The sequence below is a fragment of the Salminus brasiliensis genome, chromosome 4, assembly GCF_030463535.1.
Source record: "Salminus brasiliensis chromosome 4, fSalBra1.hap2, whole genome shotgun sequence".
NCBI lineage: Eukaryota > Metazoa > Chordata > Actinopteri > Characiformes > Bryconidae > Salminus > Salminus brasiliensis.
The window spans coordinates 34,634,456-34,655,352 of NC_132881.1; the positions used below are offsets into that span (position 1 = coordinate 34,634,456).

The 20,897-nt window shown below is 46.8% G+C and overlaps 1 protein-coding gene across 1 annotated transcript in view; it reads right to left on the reverse strand.

The window, feature by feature from the left end:
- Positions 1 to 244: 244 nt before the first annotated feature.
- bcl11aa (BCL11 transcription factor A a) overlaps positions 245 to 20,897 on the reverse strand; it is a 52,256-nt gene continuing 31,603 nt past the window's right edge. The window contains exon 3 of the mRNA XM_072678148.1: positions 245 to 2,947. Within this exon, the coding sequence (XP_072534249.1) occupies positions 882 to 2,947 (2,066 nt within the window). The 3' untranslated portion in view covers positions 245 to 881. The remainder of the gene's footprint in view (positions 2,948 to 20,897) is intronic.

Consider the following 20,897-nt stretch of genomic DNA (forward strand, 5'->3'; position numbering starts at 1 on the left):
ACAAATCAGCTTTTAGCTTTTTGATTATCATCATTTTTTTTCCTTGTAGACTGTCAAAGTCAGGTACTTGATGCAAGAACCTTATGAGAATCAAATAAATGCGTTTCCAGTATCTGGCTGAGATTCCAAGCTTATAGCAGATAGGAAGATTAACCAATGCAGTTTCAAGATCCAAGGCACTCTTTTTTTTGTTTGTTTCACCAAATGATAGTACAAATTCAAATCTTGATCACTTATTTTTGTGTGTGTGTGTGTGTGTGTTTTTAAGAAATTCAAAGGCTGTCATTACTTTATATTCCATAATAGGGGCCAATTTCAATGTTTAACCCTATGTGGACAGAACATCTTTTTGAAAGATTAGTTTAAGTGCGATTCCCAGCCCCTCCAAAGAGGGTTTAAGCAATAGACTGTTGTCCTCCATGTTACAACACAAAACTGTACATGATATGTATTACAGAATGTATGCAGCATGGTTGTTTTTTTCTTTTCTTTTCTCTTTTCTTTTTTTGAATTAAAAAACAGAACAAGAAAACAGCAACACATTTACTCAACAACTAACCAACCAGGGACAATTTTTTTAAAAATAGCCAAAACATACCATGCATGCTGTCTAATTATCAAAAAAGGGAAAGAAAAAAAGAAAAAAAATACACAACATGTAAATTATTGCACAAGAGAAAGGCTCGAAGTTTGCGTCAATGCAATAGTATTGCCCCGATACAGAACATGCATTCAACGGTAAATGAAGAAGGGTGTGCTGGTGGTGCCAAGCACGTTGTCTTAGCCTCCACTGGACTAGCCAAACAGGGAAAATCTACAAGGGTGGGGTTTTGGGGGGGAGGGTTGCTGTTTACTGGCAGGTGTGCCTCCATTCTCCATCACTATTCAGTTTTAATTTCGTTGTTCAAGGCGCGATCACTGTGCCATTTTTTCATGTGTTTCTCCAGGGTGCTATACACACTAAAAGGCATCTGACAGATTTCACATTTGTAAACGTCCTTGCCCACCTGCCCGTGCGTTTTCATGTGCCGCGTGAGCTTGCTGCTTTGGGCGCAGGCGTAGTTGCAGAGTTCGCACTTGTAGGGCCGCTCGCCTGTGTGGCTGCGCCGGTGCACCGTCAGGTTGCTGCAGTTTTTGAACACTTTCCCACAGTACTCGCAGGTGTCACTGCGCCGGCCATCTTTCGAGCTGGGCCGGCCGGGACCCCCTAGGTGTGGCGTACTCCCTCCACTGCCTGTCCCGCTACGGCCTGACACGCCACCGTCCAGCTCCCCCGGGGGTGTGGAGAAACGCAAGCTGCCGTTCTCTGAGGAGTGCTCCGAAGATGAGGCGAAAGGCGATTGTCTGGAATCCCCAAAATTCAGAAAAGGGTCCTTGAGCTGGCGAGAGGCAGCGTAGCCAGCCAGCCACTGGGAGTACACGTTCTCGGTGTTGGGGATTGTGGGTGTGGGGAGGTCGAAGTCCTTCTCCATCTTGATGCGTTTGGAAAGGGGGCTGAGGGAGCTGGGGCTGCCCAGCAACAGCTTCTTGGACAGACCCACGGAAGCTGACTCGCTGGGGGACGAGCCCCGGCCGTTGATGGCCGAGCCGCAGCCCTCCTGTGCGCGGTCCGACTCCAAGGCAGAGTCCTCGTCACACATGTCCCTGTGCGCGTCGCTATCTGAGTTGAGTGCTCCCCGCTTGTGTTGGTGGAAGGCTTCGCTGTAGTGCTGCATGCTGGCTGCCAAACCCATGCCCTGCATCACCTCAGGCAGAGACCGCGGGATGCCATCCTCATTCCCGCCTAAGCGCCCGCCGCTGTTCTCGTGGTGCCGCGCAGCCTCCAGGTTCAGGCCGAAGTGAAAGTTGTTGCGCCCACCTTCCCGTTCCAGCTCCTCTTCCTCTTCTCCTTCCTCCTCTTCCTCTTCTTCCTCCTCTTCCTCCTCCTCCTCTTCTTCCTCTTCCTCTTCCTCCTCCCCATTCTCTGGAATCAGGCGGTCGTTCTCACTTTTGAACTTGGCCACTACGGACTTAAGGGCATTGCTAGCACTGCCCACCAGGTCACTGGTCCCTGGTTCAGGGGAGCTGGCCGTGGAGAGGCCATCATCCGACTTGACCGTCATGGGCGAGGATTTGTGCATGTGCGTTTTCATGTGGCGCTTCAGCTTGCTGGCCTGGGTGCAGGCGTGGTCACACAGGTGGCACTTGTAGGGTTTCTCGCCCGTGTGGCTGCGCCGGTGCACAATCAGGTTACTCTGGAACTTGAACGTCTTTCCACAGAACTCGCAAGCCTTGGACTTCATGGGGGTGTTGGGCTGCTGGGGCAGCGGAGTGGGAGTGGACTGGGAGCCGGAAGGGGACTGCATGGAGGGAAGTGGAGGGGTGGACAGAAAAGGAGGCTTGGCTCCCGACTGGAATGGTTGCAGCAGCCGTTGCATAGGGCTGGGTCGGTTGGGCGAGAGGGGTGGAGTTGACCCTGAGGTGTTGCCGGCCAGCTCCCTCAACCTGCGAGAGAAGTCCATGGCTGGGGGGTCCAGGGGCATGGGGTTGAGGCGCAGCACCCTGTCGAAGGCACTCGGGTGGTGGGTGGCCAGGGCCAACTCCTCCGGGCTCAGGTGCTCCATGCGGTGCGGGTCCAGGTGATGGCGGGGTGGAGGGCTAAACAGCGGGGGAGTCGGGGGAAACCGCCCCTCCCGGAGAGGGGGTCCATCACGGGCAGAGTTGGGTATCCGTAACAAGTTAAAAGGGCTGCCCTCTGGCAGGTGGATGCCATGTAAGGGTGGCTGGGAGGCATGTTCAGCGCCCATCCCAGAGGGGGCACCCACCCGGGGCGTGAGAGGGCTCCCGCGCTCGCTCTCCAGGTAGATGCGGAAGCCATGAGTGTTCTGGGCATGCTGCAGCAGGAACCAGGCACTGCTGAATGGCTGCTTGCAGGTCGTGCAGGTGTAGCTGCTGGGCTCATCTTTACCTTCGGGAAAAAAAACAGAGGGAGTTCAGTTAGTCCACCCCGTAAAACAGTGTAGATGAGAATTGTAGTTAAATCTGGTGCAATGTCTCATTGTGGAAAATGAAAGACAAAAAAATCTACTTAATAAATAAGCCAACTGGACCGGAAGGCAAAATCTTTCTGCAGTCCATTAAAAAAATGATTAGAGGACCATGGGCTGTAGAAAGTGCGGAGAGTGAGAGAGAGAGAATGGTTAAGAAGCCGAACACACATGGAGCTCCTCTTTATGTCTGCTCCCACTCCCTCTCTCATCAGCCCCCTGGCTCTAGCTGGCCAGTGAGAGGCACTACCGATTTGGGCTTAATCATTCATGAAGCTTCCCTCCCTCCTCTCCAACCCAAGACCCGGGGCCCGGCACGGCCGCCTGCAAAAACGCCCCCCCACAGCAGCCGCTCCACTGTCTAATGAAAGTATCACATGGCAGTAAACACGGCGCTTATTAAAAACATGCTCCCGAATGGCACCACAGGCCAAGGCCCGGCGGAGCTCGGCTTTTCAGAAGGCCCAAACAAAGCACGGCCAGCGCGGCTGAAGACGCCCTGGTAAGGGTTAGCGCGGTCTCGAAGCGCGGCGGGGAATCCGAGCCTCCCCACGCTTTGCTCAGGCCTTCGCTGCACGCAGGCATTTCCACTCACAGCGCTGCTCAGCAGCAAGGCTGTAAAAGCAAACAATAGTGCCTTCCCAGCTGAGCGCTGTCTTTCATTCATGTACAGAAATAGGCGAGCGCGAGGCACCAACACAATAAAAACACTACAGTAGTAGTGCCAGTGTAGGGCCGGGGAGGGAGCAGCGAGAGCATGAATAACAGCGTGTTAACGGCACTGTTACTGAGGCTCTGGCACATCTCAGCCCACTGAAACCAGGGAGGAATCGTGTACTTAGACTACTTACAACTTCCATATGCTCCTTCAGCAGAATGACTCTGCAGTCTAATAGGAATTAGCCATCTGAAAGAAGCCATTCAATTACAGGATCAAAATATGAATGTTGTTATGGGTACGTTCATTTGCAATCACTTTTAAACTGTAAGACCAAAAAAAAAAAAGCTATAAGCATCAGATGGTGGATAAAAAAAGCTCATCTCTCAGAAGGCAGGACGGTAGAGCATGCAGACGACTGTGACAGTAAAGGAACATTTAAAACAATAATTGACTTTCAATGGCACTTCGACAATGACCTATGATTTGCTTCACAATTCATTTGTAATCTCATTAAATGTACTCAGCTCCTCCACCAACTCATTTACAAGATTAGATAATAAAGCAGGCAGGGAATGGGAGTGTTTCAACATTAAACACACACCAGCCAAGAGCTGTACACTGCACGCCAATGAAAGATTCTTTGTGATTTTTCAATAGAGAGTGGAGAGACCGATGGTCTACTCATCTCATCCTGCCTAAAAACACATTTCTCTCACTCTCTCTTTTGTATTAGCTCACACACTTTCACACACACACACATACACGTACAAAGACCCCTTCTTCTGATGTAAAAGTACGAGGGTGAGGATGATGTAGTGAGGAATACGACAGTGTGTTTTATTCTCTTCAGTTCGTACACAGGAGTCAATCTCATTCCCCATCAGTGTCTACAGAGACTCTCCACAGGTTAGTCTGGAAATGAATTATTCCACCTCTCTCACACCGTAACAATGAGCAAGAGAGACAGTCTTCAAAGAAGTTATTTTTTTCCCTCAGACACCGTTTCTTGCACTCTTCAATACACATATTTAAACTCATGACTAAATATATCTCGCTGTGAATGTCAGCTTGTATCTCCATTTTTGACGTTTTTCACTTTTTGACATGGTTTGAATCTGGCAGGTCGTCTTTACATTGTGTCCAAATTTCATGATGGACGGACCAGCAGAAATGCTGCAAAATGACTTGGAATAAAATCGTTTTGCCTTGACTTCTACTGAAAGTTATGAAGTTTTTTGCTTCTCCTGTAAAGTTCTAATTAAAAAGATCCAAGTTTTTAACTAACTAAACTAAATCAGATTTAAATACATTCAACAATGCTAAATATTTACAAGCTAAGCATCTTACTGATTTAGTTTTTTTCATTTCTCACATTTACAGCTGGCTGGAGCTGCCAAAGACTCCTGCATATCTTCTGAAACTTATGCTAAATGAATTCTCAAAAATATTAAAACAACCACTGTAGGTGAACAGCATGTAAAAGGCATTTTAGATTTACAGTATAAGAAAGGATCCAAGCAGTGGTTGGGTCACTCTGCATGCCCACAGTCAAAAAGACCTCCTATGTTTACTCCCAGAAAGCAGAGAGCTGAATATTTGTCAAGGGATAATGAGTGGCAGTTTGAACTGCGCAAATTAGCACAGCTAAAAGGAGCACCTTATGTTTCACTTCCACAGCTATCTGCTCTTTTCCCAAAAGCGCAGGTCGAGTGGTCAGAGGGAAAAAAAATAAAAAATAAAAGAAGCTGTTCACATGATGGGGGAATAAAACACATGGACAACAACAAAGAGCAAAAATGGACATGGAAGAAGGATTGAACTCTCCTCCTAAGCCAGAGGTCTTTAAACTGCTATCATACACTGTTTTCTAGCCCATCCCAGGAGAGAGAGCCAGAGAGAGAGGGAGGGAGAGAGAGAGCAGGAGAGAGAACGGTAGATGGTGGGATGTTAGGCAAAGGGGGTGGAGGGGAGGGGGGTGAAGTGAGAGAGAGAGAGAGAGAGGTGCAGAACGGAGCTGAACAGGCAGCGCGCACTCTTTCATCTCCTCGTTTGTTTTCCTCAGAGGGGGTTTCTCTGAAGTCTTCAATAGGCAGCAAAGCATGTAACAAGGCGAGCGGGCAGTGCTGCTGTGTGTTAGGGAGGCAGGCCGGAGCCACCGAGGGCTCGCGGGATAATCCTGTTAATGCACACAAATAAGGGCGGTTCTGGAAGGCTCGGCACTATTGCGCACACAGTCTCCTCCAGACACTCCTGCGCCCTTTTGTGCTGTCATCGTTTTATGTGTGTGTGTGTGTGAGTGAGTGTGCTTGTGCGAGTCTGGACCCTTTCCTGTTCCTGTGAAGGAACGTGTATGCACAGCACTTGCGCTCCACAACTGCAGACAGGCCTGAGAAACCTGAGACCAAAATGAATGACCATGGTAAACTGAGGAACACTATTCTAAACCGGCAGACATTTTCCCAACCAACGCAGAGCAAACATGGTGTAATTGCTCGATGTTCACGATGGAGACTTTGTGGATCCAAATGGCAATGAATCAATGTCATATGTTGGGGGGAAAATGGATTTTTTAATGACCTGTTTTCCCTAGAGAAAGTGATCAAGACTGATCAATCCGGGCTTGAACGAGAAGACAGAGAGAGAGAGAGAGAGAGAGAGAGAGAGAGGTGGTGCTGCTAAACAGAGAGAAATAACAGCACAGTGCGGCTCCACGGCTCTGCCACCCACGACTGCCTCCTGACAATCCAACTAAAGACCAACAGCTGAAAGCTCAGTGCCAAATCAAGACTGCACACAACTTTATATCAGGGGGTTGATGTGAAGGCCAACTACGGACGGTAAATTATGGATCATTACAATCTGCAGAAATTACAGTTAATTGTTGCCACCTGCAAGGGTTTAACCTAGTATACATTTTTCTATTATCATGCAAAGGCTATTTTACACAATTCTGCATCGCTGAAATTACAATGGCTGTTTCTTGTTAAAGGTTGAGGGACGGTGGGTCCCTGTTCGGATACAGCCCTCTTGTTCTGATTCACTTACTTCTGAATCACTTCAGCATTGTTACACTAGGGTTAATATTAGTCAACAAAGCAATACATCTTCACTATCACATAAAAAAAACGTGTCTCTTTAAAACGGCAACTTTCAGGAGGTCACAATGTTAGAAAGAACTGCCAGATTCAAATGATGTCAAAACGTGAAAAACAACACAAGGTGTTTGCAGGCCAGTGTGTTTATTAGTGGCGATAAAATAAAAAATGAGCATTTCCTGCAGAAGCAGAATCAGCTGAGAATGACAGCATGGCTTTAGTAGATCTGTGTGTGTATGTGTGTGTGCGTGTGTGTGTGCTGAGTACGCAAGCCGCCTCTCCTCTGGCCACGGGCTGAGACGCAGCTGAAGGACGGGTTACTGCAGCGCCATGTTTAACAAGGGCTTGCTTCATTTGATTACACATGGCAAGGCTCGGCGGAATGTGTAATCATCTTTTTCACATGACATTTTGAATATCCAACTAGACAAATAATTGCGGCAATAATTGATAGCTTTGTGCAGGCAGCGGTATTATTGACTGGCACGGCTCTGGCAGACACGGGGCGCGCGGCATGCCGGGACTGTGCCTGGCATACTTGCATCCAGCTTCCTTCGCTGACAAAACTGTCATAATCTGTCCTAATGACGCGAGTCAGCTCGCCACAGACAGGTACTCCAATAATCTGCTATTAGGCATTGAAGGTCTTTTTTTTTTTTTTTTTACTTTTTTTTTCCACAGGCAGGAATTAAAAGCAACGACGTGCCAAAGAAGTTATCCCCCCCTCTTCTCTCACCGTCCCTCCCTCCTCCTCCTCCTCCTCGTTTTTGGTCTAATTTTAATTTTCTCAAGAGAGGCGAAAAAAAGAATATTCTTTGTGTCATTTCCTGTCTTTTTAAGGGGAGAATTTGAGAGCTGTGCATTTGAGACATGCGAGCAGTAAAAGCAGGGGAGGCACTGTCGGCTTCCCAGCTGCTTAATATGCGTGACTGAGAGGAGCGAGAAGAGAGAGAGAGAGGGAAGGAGAGGGAGCGAGGGAGGGAGATACTGAGTGAGAGAGACAGGGAGAAAATGAGAGAGAGAGATAGAGAGAGAAAGAAAGAGAGAGAGACACAGAGATTTCCTCCATGCTGTTCTGGTCTCATAGCGGCTGCGGGATCCAGGAGTTTGTTAGACGTAATGATAATCTGTGGCTTGACACTTTTAAGCGTTTATGGGGAAGTCGCAGAGCGGGGCTTGCTCTAATTTGCTGATTCCTCAGTTAATTAGAAAGCCTCTCCAATTTGCGGCGAATGCGGGTCAGCATGGACAGGCTGCGAGGCTGAGGCAGCTGGTGACAGTCTCTGGACCGGTCCACAGGCACTGGCAGGCCGACCGGTAATGCACACACACTCACACACATGAAGGAGAGAGTGTACGCTGCCTGTTGCCAGTTTTAACACAGGGAAATGTCAGAGCAATGTTGCAGCACAGAGACATGGCTAAACTGGAGAACCCCCACCTCCCTCCTCCCACAACCAAACGCACACTGCCAACCACATCCTCAAAGGAATTACTAATCCAGCTACATCTCACATACACGCATGCACACACTTACTCACACACACACACACACACACACAGTGATACGTTTAATGGCGTTTAGATAAAGGGATGCTGAAATGCTCTCGACAAAAACGGGGGAAAAAAACAGAGCGTCTGTGTTACAGCTCAGTGATGGCTGGCACAGAGCGACTGGTGCCCGTGGAGAAACGCGACACTTGGAGGAAGGAAATATGCTGTAAGGCGCCTCCCTCGCCCACCAGCACCCACCACCACAACACCCCAACCCTATCCCATACACACCCCCCCAACCTTCTTCACACGCCTCACTCTCACTCAGCAACTGCAGCACGATGAAAAAGCTTGATTTACACTGCAAAAATAAACCAGATTGTTCCAAGTTGAGGCGACACTTGCAAATTTCCAACAGCTCATCCGGATCCGGGACGTTTGTCTCCACCCCCCACCCCCCACGATCTTTTACTTTTGTAACCTCTGCTGTAGGGTAAACTCTGCCTCTGTACAGATCAGCTGCATTTGATTATTTTTTTATATAGACACACAGACCACACAAACACACATGTACACACACACTCAGAAACGTGCTCACAAAGCCTGTTTTTGATTTTTGGAATCATGATGGTTATGCAACAGCATTTGAGGAAGGAAAATTGTTTTCAAATTTACTGAAATAGTTATTTGTGAGTGACTGTGTGTGTGTGTGTGTGTGTGTGAGTGTGTGTGAGTGTGAACATTCTGTGCAGATTTAAATTTCTGAGAGAATGCATGTGTGTGAAACATAAATTGAGAGTGTGAATATTTGGAGCCCTGTCTCTAGTTGGCCTCACTAAAAAAATGTGGTGCGTGTGTGTGTGTGTGTGTGTGTGTGTGCCGTCTGGATCGATGGCGGCAGCAGACTAAGATGGATGCCAGATTAAAACGGCTTGGGCAGCCCTGTATCCCCGACATGCAGATTCACCCATTGTTCATCTGCCTCCCACCTCACACACACCAACACCACCACCCCCCACCCACCCCTACAACCCATACCCCATCTCCACATAGACACAATCCGCACCAAACAAAAGCGTCGGACACATGCACATACACACGCACGCACCTATTCAGAAAGCACACATACAACAGTCCAGGGCATTTAGACAGTTGCTGGCCACTTTCGAGCCACATTACTTTTTTTTTCCTGTAGTTTTCCTGTGCTCATCCTGCCGTCACTCTTGCAGCCTGACTCCTTTTGTTTCGTCCTTGACGATTGTGTTAAGATTCAACAGCACTCAGCGATAATAGTTATTGAGGTAATGGAACAATGCAGTAACAAGATTAGCAAATGCAGGGGGAGAAAGGACAATGTCATGTAAAATCATTTTGGAATTGTGCGGCTGCTTATGCTTCCAGGAGCTCCTGCATGTATATGCTTGCGTCTGGCTTGTCTCTTTAAACCTGCTAGGTCTGAAGTAGACATCACTATTATTTCACTATCAAAACACATCACACACACACACTGGCATCACACAGAACATGCAGAATTCCTCACAGAATTCCTACAGAATTCCCATGTCCGTAGCTACCAGGATTAGGAGGTTGTCTACAACTATGCTCTTAAAAGCTACAGGAATGATGCCTGGCCACTCTAGCTCTGAAACTCTAGGGATCTGTCAAACTGCTCCATTTTTAGGTGCAGTATATATATATATATATATATATATATATATATATATATATATATATATATATATATATATATATATGTGTGTGTGTGTGTGTGTGTGTGTGTGTGTATGTTTATCTTTACTCAGGTCCTGTGTGGGACTGGATGTGCATGTTCAGGTTGTGTACATTAGTGCACGGGTCATTTGAGTAGTATAGTGTGTGTATCCATGCTACGGTCGTGTGACTCTCTTTCTCTCTCTCTCTCTCTCTCTCTATCTCTCTCTCTCTCTCTCTCTCTCTCTCTCTCTCTTTCTGTGCAAGTGTGTGTTTGTGTGTTGTCTGCCTGTCTTGCATCAGTATTCTCCGGAGCACCGTGGCCCAGCCGACCCAGCGTTGCTCTCACACACTCAGCTCTTTGTCCTGGCCCAGACTCTTTGTGGTGTGCCGAGTGACTGACCACAAACAAAGGCCTGTTTGACCAACACTTGTTCGCAGACAAAGCTGGATGGAGGAAGTTCCATAAAGACCAGCACAAGAGTCTGAATCGCTTCTATCTCCGTCTCCGTCCCCAATCCAAACATTATGCATCTCTTGCGCTCTCTCTGTCTCTCTTTTCTGCTCTCGCGCCGCTCCCTCTCTCTCTCTCTCTCTCTCTCTCTCTCTCTGTCTGTGCCAAAAAAGTAAATAAATATACAAACCCTGGCTTCTAATCTGACTATCAGCTATAGACTGTACACATACAGCGAGAGAGAGAGAGGCTGAAAGAACGAGAGGGAGGAAAAAAAAAGGGAGGGGGGGGGAATCACTTGAAAGAGATATTGTGATAACTGAGGCTAACGCTCCTGGGCACAAGCGTGCCAGTAATTAACCTGGGCAGGCTGGCAAAAATCTGACTTTCGCACTTATTACTTTTCACGTCTCTGAACTCAGATAAGGAGGATGTGAAGCAGAGGCGCTTTCGCCTGCTCTATTTCTTGCCCAGCAAATGTGTGCAGCAGAACGTTGAGAGAGAGAGCGAAACGTCCCGTTCTGGTGTGGGGCTCAGTGGGGCCCACCCCATGTGTCTCGCCTCATGACCTTCGGAGCCCTGGACCCCGGGCTCCTTTCACTTAATCCAGACACAGACACATATCAAACAGACACGCACACACACAGGGGCGGGAGACAGACAGAGGAGTGCAAGGATAGGAAGATGGATATGCAAGAAGATGAATATGCAACATTTTATCACTGTCATACAAAAACCTCCTAAGAAAAGATTTTTTGGAAACTTCAGCCACCAGTTAGACCGTTCAACACTGCATGATGAATGTGCTTCATATTAATGGGAAAATTACATTAATAGATACTTAATTACAAGCGTTTTTTCCTTTAAAGCAGTATTATGTAAGAATTGGTATTTCTTGGTCCTGGGCTTCCTTTACAGTCAGGAGGTGGAATTTGCGCTTTCAGCCATACCTCAAGAAAAAAATGCTTACATGCATTTCTGGACAAGCCGAGAGATACAAAACCGTCACTGACAGTGAAAGAAGCATGTGGACTGACGTGTTAGGGTAAGCAACATCTCTGTTGTCCCTCAGTGGAACATCAACATGATTTTGAAGCTTTTATGTTAAGGTAAAAAATGCTACATAATTTTGCTTTAAAACGGTAAAACCAGATATTTAAGAGGCCCCCCTCCACCCGAGAATGACGCCATCCTAAAAAAGCTCAAACTTCTACATGTCTGGTATTCTAACAAACGCATGATTCAGTGTGCATCACCCATTACTGTGGATTGTAAACAGGGTGAGTCAGTCCGGGCAGAAAATGGGGGTTGAAATCAGCGAAGGATCTGTGTCCTAGTGGTGTTTCCTCTCAGTCTTATGCGTGTAATCCCTGCAATAGCCGGATCCTGCACATATACTCTGGTGCTCCCTCCCTCTCGCTTTCCCTCACTCCCTCTTTCTCTCGCGTGGCTGCTGCGGCTGCTGGTGCTGCTGCACCACAAATGCAATTAAGAGCAGGGGAGATTTGCACACACCTGACTCCCCTTCCTTATTATTACAGCGAGGAGATGCGTGCCCTCTCCAATCACACACACATACTTACACACACACACACACACACACACACACACACACACAGATCGCAACTGTGTACGCCTGTCTAATGACAACCAGAGAGATCAGTGTTCAGAGTTAGGTAGACCAGCGCAACAATGCATGCATCACTCTCCCACTCCAGCTGCATCCAGACCCAGCTTCAGCCGGCCTGCGCTTTTTGCTCTGAGGGAACGGAATACTGTAAGCACAGACTCCGTAATTGTGGAACACTTGAAAATGATTTCAGTATTTAAAGCAACAATGAGACTAATTTCTGCTGCGTTATGAAGTGCGGCACTACAATTTGCACTGCACAAATGAAGACAAAACACAATTTAGCTCGCCACGGCTACAGCCCTGATATGGAAGAGATAGTGATTTGATTTGTGGAGGAATATATGTTCAAACACACACACACACACACACACACACACACACACACACACACACATACGTTCAACCATAAGTGTACATATGATTGTTGCTGTCATATTAAAAAAAAAAAACACTTGTGGACATACTGTGAATCTGGTATCAGTATTTAATGATGAATGGACCATTAGAAATTGCTTGGAATTCAATCTTTTTACACTGACTTCCATTAAAATTTAAGGCTTTTCCTTCTCCTGGAAAGTTGGCATTTTGGAGATAGGAGGTTTATGCGTTACAGCGATGTTACACTGTCTTTGCTGTTATATCGAAGCCTTGTATCTCTAAAATAGTAACTTTATGGGGAAAAAAGGGGGAGCATGACTCATTGGTCTATTCATCATTACATGGTCACACAAAGCAAAGGGCTCCAATTATTTTAAACGGTGAAAAATAATAATAATTAAAAAAGGGTTTTCTCCTGACAGCAAGTGTAACAGTGTACTCTGTTACTTATAAATGTATGGTCTGTCTGTGTGTGTGTGTGTGTGTGTGTGTGTGTGTGTTTGTGTGTGGCCGAGTAACGTCAATACTCTCTGCCCCCTGTTGTGTTCCAGAACATGTTCCCCAGTTCCCTCTTGGCTTTGACAGCAATACAGGACACACACAGGGATTTTGTGTGTATGTGTGTGTGTGAGAGAGCGAGAAAATATGTGCATGCTTTCTGGCCCAGGAGGGACAGGTGGCCCTTTCTCTTCAAATTTCCTCTTAATCATTAGTCTCATCAGAAGTCATCATGCGTGCTTTTTAGATGTTGTGTTTAAATGTCAGCAGTACTGTAAATGGGAGCTTCTTATGGTCCTATGGAACAGATGAAGTCCAGATCAGAGCCCTGTGTGACTAAATGTATGTTGTGAATGCACCGCTCAGAAAGAGCGAGCGAGAGAGAGACAGAGAGGGAGCGAGGAGGGGATACTGGGGAAAGGTAGATAGCTCTGCCAGCGCACTGGACTGGGCCGAGGATGGACTGCATGCGCGTGTGAGCGTGTGTGGAGCCGAGCTGTGAGCTTGGAGAGGGACAGATGGTTCTTATGGGGGAGTATGCTTGGCGGAGACACCCATGAACAATGAACAAAACACTGCCTCTGTCACTCGGATTAATGTAACGTCTCCAGCCCCACCGGTCCTACGCTGTGTGTGACTGCGTGCGCACGCGTGCGTGTGCTTGTGTTTGTGTGTCGAAGAGGGGAGTGATGAACTGCTGCTCGATGTGATGCAAGGACTTGCGAATGTAAGGAGACAGAAAGAGATCCTAAACACTGAACACACACCAGGGAGAAGAGGGAAAAAACACTTCCTGCTTTAGCTCGTAAACATCATTTTAATATTACAGTCAGAGTCTACTAAACTGTGTTTATGATTGCAATTAAATGGCCAAATCGTTATATAATCGCTGGAGCGTGTAACAGTGTGTATGTGTGTGTGTGTGTGTGTGTGTGTGTGCATCTGATTTTTGTTCTCTCTCTCTTTTTCTCTCTACTGATGGTGGGGACCTTAGCCAGCATTAAAACCAAAATGTTAAAATTACAGAGAGAGCAAATTACAGCATGAAAGGCTGGTGTGTGTTTCCATTTTTCCTTCCTTAGAGCAACACAAAATATACCCCAGAAAAACATACTACTGCCACACACCTGCACAGGATACACACTCAAACATCCCACACACACACACACTCTCGCATCCGCCTGCAAGAGTGAAGAGATGACGAGTGGATACAGGCAGCCACTCCCTCTGGATTGATAAGAGGAGAGGAAAAGAGAAGAGAGAAGAGGAGAAAAGAGGAAAGGAGAGAAGACAAGATAAGGAGGAGAGGAGACTGAGGAAACAAGAGGAAAAGAGGACTGGAGAAGTGAGGAACAGAGAGGAGAAAGGAGAGGAAGAGGAATAAAGGAAAGAAGGGGAGATGAGAAGACAAGATAGAGGAGAAAGCAAAGGGAAAAGGAGAGGAGATTATAGAGGAGAAGAGAAAAGAGGAAAGGAGAGGTGAAGAGCAAAGAAAAGAAGAGAAGATGTTAAAAGGAGAAGAGAGAAGACAAGATAAGGAGAGGCAGAGAGAAGAGAAGAATGGCGAAAAGAAGATTAGCAGAGAAAGGAAAAACTAGAAAGGAGAGGAAAAGATAGAAGAAGAGAATAGAACAGAAGTGAGGAAAAAAAACTAGAAGGAAACAGAGAATCCAAGAGAGAGATTTTTACTCATAAATAGCCTAATTAATCACTGCACCAACTACACTGCTCCACATGCTTCATTTAATTAGAGTGAGATTCATTTATTCATGTAGAGAGCACTGCACAGGGTTCGGTCAAAAAAAAAAAAAAACCCACAGGCTCCACACCTTAAACTATTACTGCATGAAAAGGTAATAAAGCGAGAGCATGTGTAAGGCCTAAAGAGTTTTTAAAAACACTTGGCCTTGGCAACCTTAAGGATTTTCAAAGGGAGACAAATTAATGATAAAAAAAAGTATAATTATTATTTTAACTGCATGGCTGTTGCTTATGAGGCCGGCCCTCGATTTCACTCAAGGTCCAGAACATCGTCAACATTAACAATCTGCCCATAATTAAGTGTGACAACTCATTTAAGTTGTTCAAACATGGAACATTAGAAGTCTTACATAAGACAAAAAATTCCACTAGCAGTACATTATCATCAAAGAGGGAGAGAGAGAAAGAGAGAGAGCAAGGCACAGTTACCAACACGGCATTACAGCTGAGGCCTGAGCACTCGCACTCCTGCTGCAGGGATCATAGCTCCCTTCTCTCAGAGAGAGGAAGAGAGAGGGAGAGAGAGAGAGAGAGAGAAACTGCGAGAGGGAGTGAGGGAGATATTCGCGGCACGTTCTGCATAAATGTATCGCTGCATCACTAAGAGGGAGAAATTGGAGCGGCGCGGAGCCGAGGCCCGGGGCATGGCTTCAGACACTGTCAAAACATTTTCAGCCATTTTAATTAGAGGACCAAAGCCAGTTCCAAGGCTCCATAACATTTGCTTTCACATAATTGCACTTCACTCAGCATATTCACCCTTTTTGTCCCTTCCACATTCAGCTTTGGCAATTCATATTTCCATTAAGGCTTTTTTTGGGGGGGGCCTTTTTCAATTTGAATATATTTTCTTATAGGACGCTGGAATGGAACAGAGCCCAGCGAGAGGAGCTGTGCAGTGAAGGCGGCTGGAAGCCACTCTAATGTACATCTCACCAACTTTTCTGTTTCTCGTTTCTTTGTTTGTCCTGTGGTGAGCGTCGCACGTGTCACGAAGAGGAGATCTACATGGCTAAAATGGGCCCTGTCTTTAGGTTCCTGTCTTTCACTGCAACCCCTGAACTCCAGCCCAGTTATATAGTGACGACAGCTGACGATGATATTTTGTTGGTTTTAAATTGTGAAGTTAAGTAACCAAACTCCAATACTTTCCAAACATCACATGCCAACGTCATACTGAAGTAAGGTGAAGGTTTAAGGTGAAAATCTAACATCTACTGAACGTCATAATATTAACGCCTGCAAGCTCTAACACTGTTAGAGACTTATGTTATGTTGTTGGTATTGAGTTTAAGTTTTTAAGTAACCAAAATTCAACGTCTGTCTAACATAAGAGCTTGATGTCAACTCGTTGTTAGTTTTTGAAGAATATGTGACTTTGATTTCCAACCAAAATTCAACATCTGTATAACATTGGGTGTTGACGATGTGGAGAGCGCAAAAATCTGTTAGCTTCCTCTAAGCGTGTCGGCTACCTGGCCTAACACTAATGTACTTATTTTAGTGATATGTGTTTGGCCACTTTGAGACCACACCTGCTGTCCACAATTGTACATACACAACTGAAAGGACATTGAAAAGACACTTGCATGTGCTATAGAAAGGAGTCAATTAAAAGAAAGCACACACATGCAGAGACCAAGGCAAAAACATGCAGATTGCAGCAGAAGGGGAGCTGTGTAGAGAATGGGGACCTGCAAGGACTTGCAGACCTGGCTAGCCCCAGCAGCTGCCGGCCAGAGGGAATCAGTCATCAGCTTTACAGCACTGTGTACCATCATCATCCCCTAGAGCAAACACACAGGGTGCTGGCCACACACACAAACTGCAGAAATACTTTCCATCTGACAACCCTTCCACCGCCCCCCCACCCCCTTAAAAAAAAGAAAAGAAAAACAATAGAATCCCTTCTCCCTTTATTTCAGCGAACATGCACGTGTCGCAAACAGCAAAAGGCCGTTCCTATTGCGCTTTTTTCCACCTCTCTTTCTCTTCCCTTGTTCCTTTCGCCTGCCGCTTTCTTCTCTCGTCCCTCCAACGCTCTCCATCTGTCCGTCAGAGGCTGTGTACAGGTGTTTGTTTTTCCTGACCCTGACTATCTTTGGAGCGGCGCAGGCTTTAGTTGGCAGCTTCCAGGCAGCAGGCCCATTCTGACTCAGCCTCAGGGAGAGAGAGAGGGAGAGAAGAAGAGAGAGAGAGAGAGAGATGGAGGGGGGCAAAAGGAGAAGTTCAACCCCTAACCCACAGGCCTCTTCTGCAACGCTGTCTCAAGAGGAGAAGCTCTTTAGGAAAGAAACCTGGGGAAGAGTGACCTCCCCCACCTAACCCCTCCACTAACCCCCACCTCCTAACCACCCCCACCACCACCACCCTCGCTTAAACACTTGTATACGCACATACAGACACACACCTCTCCACCTCACCATTGCCAAGAGACCTCTCTCTGGCTCACTGCCGTCCCGAGCTCTGAAAATAACAAATAAGTAAAGGAGGGAGTGAGAGAGCCAAAGAGCTAGAGAGAGCACGGTCGCGCGAGAGAGAGACAGAGAGAGAGAGGGAGAGAGAGAACGCGAGAGCAGCAGAGGAGAAAACAGGAAAAAGAGGGAGGTGAAAAAGATGATCAGGGTTTGAGTCATTGAGAACCTGCTGCTAGGAAAACACGGAGCCTGCTGCAGTTGTTGTGCTTTTGGCAGCAACGCCGCTCCAACCTCACCCTGCCAGAAACCCTTTCCCTCTCTCGCTCTCTCCCTCTTGCGCTCCATCTTTCTCTCTCTCTCCGTCTCTGATGAGGAAACCATCTTTAAGCGTTTTCATCCGAGAGCACCCAATCGATAAAAGGACATTTTTAACACAGATTTATAACATCAACAGGAAAAAAAGGCATAACATCAACAATAACAAAAGGCCCTGTGTGTGAATCTCTTGATAGCGAAAGGGGAAAGCAGATACAGAGGAGTTTATTCGCGCCGCTGCCTCAAACTGCCTCCTGGTGCTGCTGACCCTTTCTTCTCTAGGTCTGAAGAGCTGACAGACATGGGGGGGTGAGGTGTGAGAGCGAGAGACGGACAGAGAAAGAGGAGAGTACGAGGCAGCGCAGTGTGTGTGTGTGTGTGTGTGAGAGAGAGAGAGAAAGAGAGTATCTGTGTTTTAGAGTTAACATGTTGGCAAGCTTCTAATTTAGCAGAGTTCTGCTCTGTCCCAAAAAAAAGAAAAAAAAAAAAAGAAGCCTGGCTGCTCTGTTAACACAAGCTAATGCTCGGATCGATAAGGGATTCTTTCAGGTGCCCATCACCAGCAACACACCTAATTTAGCAGTTAACACAAGCCAAAGCACGACTAGCCTAGTTTCCACATTAATGAATGTAACGTTAATAGAGCTTTCTTAGGAACTAAGTGTTTTGGAGATACAAGTTTCTCTACTTTGGGTCGACAGCCTCGTACAGATGATGCTATTTGATTTGATAGGTTAAAGATTACCTGAAAGCAGGTCAAAGGAATAAACTCCACTATATGTCCAAAGGTTTGTGGACACCCCTTCTAAAAAATGCATTCAGCTACTAAAAGGGGGGGGGGGGGGGGTAAAGCACCCCAGCACTGAGCTCTGGAGCAGTGGAACTGTGTTCTCTGCTCCATCCAATACTTCTGGGTTGAGTTGCGGATGAGGTGGGGTGGTGATCATCCAACATCCTGACCTCACTAACGCTCTTGTCGCTGAATGCAATCAGATCCTCACAGCAGTGCTTTGAAATCTAATGGAAAGCCTTCCCGGGACAGTAGAGACAGTTACTCCGACAAAAAAATTTTTAATACCCTTGATTTTGGAAGAAACAACGAATGAGCAGCTGTCCCAATACTTTAGTCTACACAGTGTACTAATGAACCCACATTTACCAAGGGGGGGGGTATATTTATTTAGATCTCCTATTTTTTGTACATGGGAAGAAGGTGTGTACACATTTGTGCTAGACCATAAAGTACAGCACCAGTTTGGAGAGCCTGAGCAGCGAGAGGACAAGACAAGCCTGAACACATCCAGACCCATCACTCCCCCTGCCCCAGGCTCATCTCACAGAGCCGGACAAAAAGTTCTGTAAATTATTCAGAGCAGACGGCCACCCATCTACTGAGCGCTGTCCTAAAAGAACACATCCTAGGAGAGAGAGAGGGAAAAGGAGTGGGAAAGAGAGAGTAATAGTGAAAGAGAGAGAGAGAGAAGCAGAAGTTTGATCAACAGCAGATGAAAGGCAGTTTTCCAGTAGAAGGCTGCCTGGGGCCAGTTGTGCAACAGAACACAGAGGCACAGGGCCGTAGCAGAGCAGTCAATAACGACACAGCCTCTGACATTTACACAAACATGAAGGCCTCGCCACCAGCACCAAACAAACATCCCCAAACACACGCCCTTCAAAGACAGCCCACTGCACCCTCACTCGCTCCTGCAGAGGCAGGAGTAGGAGGGAAGGCGAGAGTGAGAAGCGAGAAGCTTTTTCGAGCGCCATGGACGGGTTCATTTCACCCGAGCTGATTTAAAGCGCAGACATGTAAGGAGATTGAGAGGTGTTGGAGATCCATTAGCTTAAACTTCCTTCCCACTTCACTTATTATCCTCCCAACGTTCGTAGGAATGAGCTCCTGTCCTGCTTTGGTTTTTATCTTACTTAAAGAAAACGAGTTCGGGCAGCAAGCAAATTAAAGAAATATATAATTCACACGCTATAAGTTCCAGAAACTATTTGCCAACCTTTTTTTCTTTTTCAGTTTCGCGTGTGTATGTGTGTGTGTGTGTGAGTGCACATGTGTGTGTGTGCTTGAGAGCGAGTACTCCATTAGGGCATTTTGAGAGTGGCCTAATGTGGCTAATGTTCCCATCAGAGGGAGTCTAAGTGCTACACCACACATCTCCCCCCTCCCGTCCGCCACAGCGCAGCGGTCGCAAGACCTCCAAATGCTTCCCTTTGAGGAGCGGCCAGCGCCTTTTAGCCAGGCCCAAAAGATGGCCCGGCCGAATGGGAGAGCCCAACCCAACCACTGACGCCCTCTCCCAAAGCTACGGGTCCACTAATTACCCCCATCTAAACGCCAACAAACAACTTTTAAGACCTATTAGAGGACAGTTGTCCGGGAAGGGGTTTTATATCCCATTAAAACTGGGATATTAAATAGCTATTCACGTAAATTCAGCCTCCATTGGACTCCAGCGCTAATAGTGTGTGGGCTAGCGCTTCTTAACTGACTCCTACAAAGAGGCCGTCCCATTTCACAATTAAGGACTCAAATTTGAACGTCAACATTTCCACTTCCTGGCGCTTTTCAATGGAATTCTCGTCTGAGCGCTTCCTCCCACCCTCAGGTTTTCAGTCTTGCTGCCATATTCGCACCCGGGATTCATATGTTTACTATGTGCTCTTCTTTGTTGTGCTAACCCCTCCCCTGTCTGACTTTCTGAAAAAAAGAAAAAAAGCCGGCCCAGGAGCCAGTGTGCGGGGCAAGCTGGATATGTCGGGGCATGAACGAGATTTTGGGTGATGTCAGTCTAGGCCAGTGAGAGCCAAAACCCACCCAGTAACCGCTGCCAGTCCAAGAAACACTCCCCACTACCAAAATCTCCCCTAAACTCACTCTCCACTCCCAGCCCAGCCTGTGCAAACAATGACATGAAGCAAATGGAACTGTGGAGAAATTATGCCTTAGATAAAGAAGTCTAGATACTATTGAATTAAAAGTACATAATTGTGTAAATTGTTTTATTATTATTGTGTATCATCAGGTTCACTTCTGACGTTTTCCAGTTTGTTATGAATGTCAAAATTGCAAAAATGTGAATAAAACATAAAGGTTTTTTCTTTCCGCAAAAGAAGACGCAGAATTTCTCCATTTGGTTCAACAGCCAAGCACATCAACTCATCTACGTGACTCGTGCATGTGACACCCATGCTTCAAGAGAGGGCACTTGAGTGTGTGAGTAGCGCTGCAGAGCAGCACAGCCATGCACAAAAAGTGCACTGTTTCAAGGGCGACGAAAGACAGGCCGATTTCATGCCTCCCTTCGGGCGCTTGGCTGTGGAGAATCTGAAGCGGGTGCTTCGAGTCCAGGCCTGCAGACTCGTCCTCTTCTCTTTCAGGCCTGCTATGTGCACTTTTTCCTCCGTCTCCAATTCCTGAAGGCCTATACTGCAAGGATGAAACA